The sequence below is a fragment of the Toxorhynchites rutilus genome, chromosome 1 (assembly GCF_029784135.1).
Source record: "Toxorhynchites rutilus septentrionalis strain SRP chromosome 1, ASM2978413v1, whole genome shotgun sequence".
In the NCBI taxonomy this organism is placed as follows: Eukaryota; Metazoa; Arthropoda; class Insecta; order Diptera; family Culicidae; genus Toxorhynchites; species Toxorhynchites rutilus.
The window spans coordinates 15,590,524-15,599,388 of NC_073744.1; the positions used below are offsets into that span (position 1 = coordinate 15,590,524).

An 8,865-nucleotide genomic window follows, 5' to 3' on the forward strand; every position below is an offset into this window, starting at 1 on the left:
CTGGTCAAAACCGACTCCAATGCGACACTGAGTGGTGCCTCAGCATATCGCTTTATAAGTAACTTACTGTACTTTTTATGCCAACATATCTCTTAGCTCCAAATTTCGGAGTGAAAATCATTCGCGACTAGTTGAAAGAATTATTCTTTTTATTATTATTGTTGCATAAGGGTCGGACTACGGGATTTAAGCATTTAAATAATTGAATTCAATGATTCTAATTGAATTTTTAAAATTTAGAACTGATTCTAGGCATGCTGATTTGAAAGAGGGCATTGCAATTTAATATTGTTGTAGGTGGCGACACCATGAATAAAATTAAATAAATCATTCGTTTGGCATTTGACATGACGGTGCTGGTGGAAGCATTGACTGCATGTGTGAATTGGTGGAGACGTTGATGGAACGTAGACGTTCTTCTCCGTAACGTGCTATGTGAATCGCACATTATAGAAATCGCATCAATCGTTTACACTAGCGTGAACTTCTATAATGAATATATTCATATTTTCGGTGAATTTATTCACCTGAAGTAGAACTGCATCCAACTTTAGTGATTTCTCACCAGTGAAAAATTCACAAGCGTTTACATATGTTGAATTTATTCAAGTTATATATACCTCGAATAAGTGTATCATATTTATTCTCACCCGTTTACACCTATTTTCAGGTGAATAAAACCATCTATAGCTATAGATCTCCCTAGTGTAAACCCGCCATAACACGTCGCAGCCTCACTATTACTGATGCATTTGTCAGTCCAGACTACCTTGTCATATACGTACCCTGGTATCCAAAATCAAAATCAATATGGCATCATTTGTTTACCAACATATCATTTGTGAGGCTTGAAATCGTTGAAATCACGGAGAAAGATAGAAGCAAAGAAAAATGCGCTGCTTTATTTCTAATTGCATGAGCGATTTTCATATTTCGGTTTCACATGGAGGTGTTTCGGCACATAGGTATTAGAATAAAATTATGGAACATGGTTCTTCACACAATAAAGTATTCTTTTTACAGATTCCCACAAGACGAGACAAAATTTCAAAAATGGTGTGATGCAATCGCTGCTTTTGCGTCGAGTTTTGATGAAATAAAACGAGAAAATGCACGAATTTGTTCGTTACATTTCCTACCGTCCGATTATAAGCTTGTGAAAGGCGTTCGAATTTTACTTCCTGATGCGGTACCGAGAATTTCCCAGGCAAATGATAACTTTCGTCAGCTTCAAAACATTAAGTCCGTGCGAGAAATACATTCGCAAATGAAAACCTCTACGGCTGTATCAAGCTCTACATATCACTCGCAGCCCAGTAACAATCTCAACCATGTCGTTTCAACGAAGCAGAAAAATGGCATATCTGCCTTAGTCACTGAGGCAACAAAATCTTCAATCAGGAATTCCGATGCACCTGTTGTCAAACACAAGCGGTAAGAGATAAGTTTTTGATTTGAATCAAAAGCAATGATTCAATAAGGCCAATCAGCAATTTGCAAGCAAAGCGGGCGATAGATTGTTTTCCTATGCTACTCCAGGAACGAATATCCCTCGTTCTGTATATTTACATTTTCCTGATTGGTTCTCTTATTTTATCGCTCTAGAAATGTTTTTCTATTGAGTATAATGTATATCAAAGTACGTAGAATATGAAGGAAGTCTACTCCCTGCTTTGTTCAAGTAGTGGTAGGCACAGATAAAAGCAAAAATAATAAACCATCGATCGAATCTATATAAATTCAAACACATTTTAAATTATAACACAACTGTCTCAAAATATGTTTCGAAATGATGCAGTTCACTTAATTATTTTAAAATTTCAAACAGTGAAATTATCGTATCTGTACTATAAAAATAATGCAAAATCGATAAACAAATGTGTTGAGAGGTTATAGTGCGCTACACATACAGCATCACCGTCACCGTCCCGTCAACTATTCTCTTGGACTTATTTTGCCGACGTCAAAGTGGCCGGCGATGGTGAATGTGAATGCTACCATACGATTGCCATGGGAGAATATTTGACATTTGATTCCTTTACGTTGACCTCACGGTGACGGGACGTTGTATGTGTAGCGCACTTATATCGGAGCAGTGTCGTTCCCGTTCCCGATCCAAGGAGCGAATGAATGGGATAGCCTAAAACATCTTAGTTTATCTCATTCGAAATTATTCTGTTCCGGCATCGCGGGACGTGGTACTTCAACATTTTGCTAAAGTTAACATAAACTGTTCAGTATGAAATCTATAAAAAATCACATAAAACGTTACTTGCAGTGAAAACGCAGTACACTATCGTGTTTACCGTCGGCTCGACCTGCGATTTTGTCACTTTTTATGATGTTTAGAATTTTTGAAATCGAGAAATAATGGAAAAACTTCAGAACTTCGAACAAATTGAGGATTTTTTATTACTAACTTGTGTGTTATATCCCTTACCTTTTATAGGGCTCTTGCTATCATTTGTTTACATTCATAGTTTCTATGCAGCAGAAGCGGATTCATTATCAATCGACGATCTTGTAGACGATTTAAATATAGTTGCGATCTTTCTATTAGCGCGAAATATTTCATAGAACTAACATGAACTTTGTGAAACAGTTAGGCGAACTATTTACCGACCAAGAGCTTTTGTGTGACGCATATTGCTTAACTTACTAGCACCTATTTCGCGATGTTCATTGAGCGACTTTCCCACTATATTTGAATCGGACAAATAACAGGAAATGATTATCAGCATGTTCGGACCTAGATTAAAGACACTGTGGCTCGAGCTCACGTTTGAATACTTCCTTGTATTTTTCATGAATTAGAGAATTCTCGCATAACTTTTGACAAGGTCCAATGTAACATTTTCGTCAACTCGAGAAAAACGAAGTTGAAGACCCAAACATTATTCCGCGAATTGTCTTAAAAGCTTCCGATCTTTATCGCTACTTTCACCACTAGCAGTCAAGAATAACTCTGAAAAACCAATCGTAACTGTTGTTCCGTGATTTGAGATTAAAGTTGAAGACTAGGAGCGAAAAATGTTACATTGGACGTTTTGTCTGCCCGCATTTGCACATTGGACATATTACGTTGCACGACAAAAAATTTAAACTAACTTCTAAGCAACAATCCAAATAACAGCATTTCATTCTAAAGGCGAATTATTATTGTTATCACTCGTCGAATTGCATTGAAATCGGTAACAACAGCTGTAAGAAACAAAAACTCAAAACGACCGAAGTACGACTTCGTATTGTTTTGACTGCTTTGTTACTTCGGACGTTTCGGGCGTCGGAGGAAAGAGGCGTCCGAAGTAACAGCCGGGCGCTTCAAATCCGATTCTGTACATTGGATATTTTTTGTATCAGCGATAAAAAGATGAAGATAGATACGTGAACAATTGTTTTTGTAATGCATTCAATGATTGAAAACTAATAGCGTGCATCCATTAACTCGATTTGTTTACATTTGTTACATAGGACCTTTTCAAAAGTTTCGCGAGAATTGATGAATTTTCTTCCGCTTCCGATCAATTTTCTTATAACCATATTTCGCTTCTCCGCAAAGCATTCAGGTACCCGGAAATCATATCTGAGGGTTGGTTGATCTTTCTGGCTGAATATTCTGAATGAATTCTTAATTTCAACATAATCACCTGCTTTTTTGGCGAAACTAACCATCGATTAAGGATATCTGCAAACGAATATTAATTATAGTTTACTTCATCACGAGACCAGCAGGGCAAAAAGCACAAAGCTTAAATGGGAGCACACTTCATCTATTCCGGCTATACAATCGCAATGTGCAATTTGCATTGTTTCTGTGAAACTTTTTGAATAACAATCTGCTTCCATTGATATGGATCATAGCCATAATAGAAATTTTTAATTTTTACTGTTTATATGGCTTTAATGCTAACAGTAAATATTTTTATGTAAAGAGAAATATATTCGCATGTTAATTATATAGTGTAGCGCGTAATATCTATAACTTTTTCGCTAAAATAATTATTTAAACAAAGCTCAATCTTGTCGATCCATATAAATCCTTTGCAGCGAACTCTTTTGCCTGCCCAACAGATCACTAATACATATGCACGCTGCAAGCACCCTATTCTACGTACTTTAGCCCAATACATGCAAATCAAATTTCAAATTTCGTGGTATGGGTGCGTTCGTAATTCTTCGGATCGTTTGACGTTTACTAGCAACTGAGTAACCGACAACGTCTAAGCGTGGAAACACACTAAACGGCTCTCCCGCGCGATTCTCGCAATGACAAGTCGCAGCATGAGCTCGATGAAAAACACATTCAGCGGCTTTCGACGGCTTCACTAGCGGCCATTATCATATTTTTATAGACGGATGCAAGACGAGTCTATGGTACAAGGTACAACTGTTTGGACAGTAAGCGGATTAGAGGGGAGGTATATAAAGACAGAATGGTGGAAAACGGAAGAGGAATGTTTACCTGAGCGAGAGGGAGAAAGAAGTTGATCGCACACGTCTGAAATATTGCATTTCTCGATAATTTGGGTAGTATTCGAGAATCCGCAGCTACATGACCGCAGAGTGATTTTCCCGTATTGGCTCACCGATAGTACATTAACTATTACCTTACTTCATGTGCACCGCATAAACACTAATACTATCACAAAACCGTTGCGGCGCATCATCTCCATCGAGCCACCGCAGAGAATGAGGAACCTTACAACAGTGACTTTAGAACCGGCCGTACCCGCTCCGCCTTGTGTGTTTTATCTCATTCACATTCCATTATCGAGGCCCCGCGGCGGTCTGTCATTGCAAAATCCGCGCGGGGAAGCCGTCCAGTGTGTTCTTACGCTAAATCCGGCTTTACTACCACTAACGAAAGGACGCTTCTAGCATACCTGGTCATTGTCTAAATACGTTGGGAACTGAATGTATAAAAAACGTTATGACAGTTGTTAGGTTCGAACTAAACAAAAACAAAGTCGCTATTAGATTATTTCTTCAGTTTGCACTCAATTTGTCCGATTTCACTACGATAGTTCCCTATCCGAGTGAATTATCATCGTATTGATAAAATGAAGTGCTTCGTGCGATCCTGCAGTAGTGATTTCAATTGCAAACCAAACATAGCTCCTGGATGGGTATCCAAACATCGCTTCCCGAAGCATGCTGCCCTACGGAATCGTTGGCTAGAGGCCATATCGAATGCTGAAAATGTTTCCATCAATATCGACTCCATAAACTTTAAATCAGTGAGAGTTTGCTCAAAACATTTCACTCGCAGCTCCTACTATTATCGCGGAAACAAACTATATTTGACCGATGACGCTGTTCCCACCGTTTTTAATGATTGCCAAAAACCTGACAGGTATTGATTCGATCATGTAAACGTGCTGAAAGCATCAGCAGCTAAATACGATTGTTCATTTGTTCCTAACATGAAGTGAGTTTCTCGAATCCGACTCGCTGAACCACAATGTGCATGTGTTTTGTTTTTGTTTATCCCACCCAAATCACCAGAGGTCTGACATCTCTATTCCAACCAACCAACCAAATTGCGAAACAAACTTGCGCCCTGTACATGCTGTTTTGATAATTGTGACGGTACATTTCTTACATTTTTTAGTGATCTCAGCAAACCTGCCGACTGCCTACAACAGATTGGTGTGCCGGAAGCGGTTCAAAAATCAATGCCAACGGTTGGACATGACAATTGTGAGGAGCATTCTGAGGTGAGTAGTGCGAAAAATGATGTTTCGGGAACTAAATATTGAATGTTGATAGAAAACACCCGAGATCTCGGTCGCCGTGGGCCAGAAAATGATACGCTGCGTTGTGGATGGATGCGAGGAAAGAACTCGTAGTTTCAGGGGCATCACGACTCATCGATTTCCGTTGGAAACAGTACAGTAAGTTTTACTACAAATCGATGTGAACGTCAAGTTGAATAACTACGATTTTTCGAACCGCTCCAGATGCGAAGCATGGGTCAAGTTTTCTGCAAATCATTACTTGGCGAAACAGTACGCTCTGAAAGGACCATTAGGGGTTCGCAATTGGGGGATATGTAGTCAGCACTTCGAACCGGAATGCTACCGACAAATGGAGAATAAGAAGCGAGGTTTGAAACCTGGTTCGCTTCCTACTTTGCCTCAAGCGGTCGATGGACACGTTGAGGTAATATATATGAGGGATTCCGCGCCAATTCATCTATCGGATTGGCATGACCCTCTCAGAACTTAATAGAATTTTCTGGGCATGAAGACCTTACCTAATTAAGCAACTTGATATACTTGGTGTTCCGAAAATTTATCTAGACTAGCATATGGAAAGGGCTAAATATTTTAGATCATTTTTTTACTCGAAAATGGTAACTCCTAAAAAAAAGTGATCCATGGAAGATTTTAGGAAAATAATTGAATTTTCTGAAAAAAAAATACTAAAAAAATATTTTTTGAAATCATACGCTGAATAAAATCGATTTCAAAAACTAAAAGTCGGTTTTCTCAGAATGATCATCTCAAATTTTGATGAAATGGTAGATAAATATGTACCCTACAACTCTTCCATACAACGCAACTTGTGCATATCTGAGGAAAAAAAGTTTTTCTAACAAAAACTTTTTCAAGTTTTTTTCTCAAAAATTTTAATTTTTTTGTGTACAGCTATAGAAAAAATTATAACAGGTAGAAATGGATTTATGGTGACCCTTGGATGCTAAAGTTTTCAGCTTGTTTTTGTAGTCAAATACAATATGTTTCAATTCAGAGAGCAACGACAGCTCTCAAACAATAGCCGTCTGCCAAAAATCTCTTGATCGGTCGGTCTAGTTGTAGATTTAGGTATCTAATAAGAGTCACTGTTGATATGATAATAATAAATGGATTGTATAGAATGGATTCTAAAGAATGAATAGAATGACTCTGCAGTTATTTGAAAATTACCAGTCGTGACCGGCAGCAAATGTAAAGTAGCGGGAAAAAAAGCATTATTTTGTTTCTGCGTAATCATTAGAAATGAACAAAGAAAAGTGTGACATTATTTAGCAACATGAGTCAAGTCGTGTTTTCCAGGATGCAAGGGTTACAAATGAAGCGCAGAATTGATTGCAATGAGTACGCAGTAACACAATAATGCTATTTCTTCTCCATCACTTTACTTTTGCTGCCGGTCACGACTGGTAATTTTCAAACAACTGCAGAGTTATTTTATTCATCCTTTAGGTATCTATACAATCAATTTATTATTATCATATCTACAGTGACTCTTAACAGATAACTAAATTTACAACAACTATTCGATACCTGACCGACCAATCAAGAGATTTTTGGCAGATGGCTATTGTTTGAGAGCTATCGATGCTCTTTGAATTGAAACATATTGTATTTGGCTACAAAAACAAGCTGAAAACTGAAAACTTCAGCATCCAAGAGCCACCATAAATCCATTTCTACCTGTCATAAATTTGTCATAAAAATAGAAAATTTTCGAGAGAAAAACTTGAAGAAGTTTTTGTTACATTTGAACATTTTGAGATAATCGACTTTAAGTTTTAGAAACTAATTGTTTTCAGTGTAGGATTTAACAAAAAATATTCTTCCGGTATTTTTTTCTGAAAATTCAATTATTTTCCTATAACTCTTCCCTAGACCACTTTTTTGTAGGACTTACCATTTTCGTGTAAAAAAAATTATAAAAAAATGATCAAAAATATTTAGCCCTTTCCATGATAGTCTAGATAAATTTTCGGAAATTCAAGTATACCAAATTGCTTAATTAGGTAAGATATTCACGCCCAGAAAGTTCCATTAAGTTCTGAGAGGGTCATGCCAACATCCGGTCGAGTTGGCGCGAAAATCGTCATATCTATTTTCATGTTTTATACACATCTTGTTCGATATACTTCATTCCAACGTGTAATTTTAGAAGTTTCTCAAGGCTGGGAGAGGAATCGCAATTCGAAGGAAGACAGTGAACCTCGGCCGGAATTATCTTTACAAAAGCTCTCAACATACGCAAACGGAAGACGTTGGCCCCCAGCCGGCATCAGTGTCGATCCCCGTGGAACAGTCAGATTGTTGTCGGTTGTGTTTTACCACTGAGAACCTTGAACCACTCTGCTCGGGGACGATGGTTGTTCGGGACGAACTGTTGGACAAAATATATATCTGCACCGGGATTTTGATTATACCGAAGCCGAAAAAGTTTATTTATATTTGTAAAAATTGCGCCAAGACTATTAGAAATTTTCACCTCTATCGGCAGCAGATTTGCAGCAATAATCGCATGCTTGTTGCTAGTCAAGAAAAAAACACAAGCACTGCTGAGGAGTTGTCTAGTCATAATCATTCACCTTCGTGGGAACCCGAGACTTACATACCCAATTCAACGTTACTTGTTCGGAGGATACTGCCCACTAAAATGGGAGACGACTCAACCCAAGAGGTGAAGGACGAAATCACTATCGACATTCCAGATGGTGATGAACTAGAAGCGGTAGATCCATTGGAGAACCTCGATCGACCACATCCAAACAGGGAAAGGGAAGCTTCGGTCGAACTTGAACTTGATTTCCTAGAGGAGGACGACGCGAATATCCCCACGTGCATTGAACCATCGAACGATTCGATAGAATCGGACGATTCACTGGAGGCCGACAGCTGCTGGAAGTGTTGGCACTGCGACACGACGTTCGTTTTCAAATTTGAATGCGCCAAGCATTTGTTGCAGGTGCACCAGGAAGATGTTTCTATCATAGGAAAACGCTTGGAATTGGACGAACTGAACCGTAACATGTTGGAGATGATGAACCAAGGGAGGAAAAGAAAGATGATTGACTGAAGTTGCGAGCTGAGGAATAAACTGAGTTTTTTTTTCGTA

General features: G+C 38.3%; 1 protein-coding gene across 3 annotated transcripts; it reads left to right on the plus strand.

The window, feature by feature from the left end:
• The first annotated feature begins 699 nt into the window (after positions 1 to 699).
• On the plus strand, positions 700 to 8,865 carry LOC129764080 (uncharacterized). 3 transcript variants are annotated; one of them, XM_055762941.1, is made up of 6 exons: positions 700 to 965; positions 1,024 to 1,434; positions 5,612 to 5,717; positions 5,770 to 5,894; positions 5,961 to 6,162; positions 7,912 to 8,865. In XM_055762941.1, the coding sequence occupies exons 1-6, from the start codon at positions 892 to 894 to the stop codon at positions 8,824 to 8,826; spliced, it is 1,833 nt and encodes a 610-aa protein (XP_055618916.1). In that variant the 5' UTR covers positions 700 to 891; the 3' UTR covers positions 8,827 to 8,865. The 3 variants fall into 3 exon arrangements, with proteins under 3 accessions (XP_055618916.1, XP_055619065.1, XP_055618997.1); XM_055763090.1 differs by having other exon boundaries at positions 703 to 965; positions 1,010 to 1,434; XM_055763022.1 differs by lacking the exons at positions 700 to 965; positions 1,024 to 1,434 and adding an exon at positions 4,943 to 5,353.

Bases quoted from the DNA above. Each gene is read 5' to 3' on its own strand.
- LOC129764080 (XM_055762941.1), top strand. From the start codon at position 892: ATGCGCTGCTTTATTTCTAATTGCATGAGCGATTTTCATATTTCGGTT. The intron at 5,895-5,960 runs GTAAGTTTTACT...GAACCGCTCCAG, and splicing joins TTTCCGTTGGAAACAGTACA to ATGCGAAGCATGGGTCAAGT. The intron at 6,163-7,911 runs GTAATATATATG...GTGTAATTTTAG, and splicing joins CGGTCGATGGACACGTTGAG to AAGTTTCTCAAGGCTGGGAG.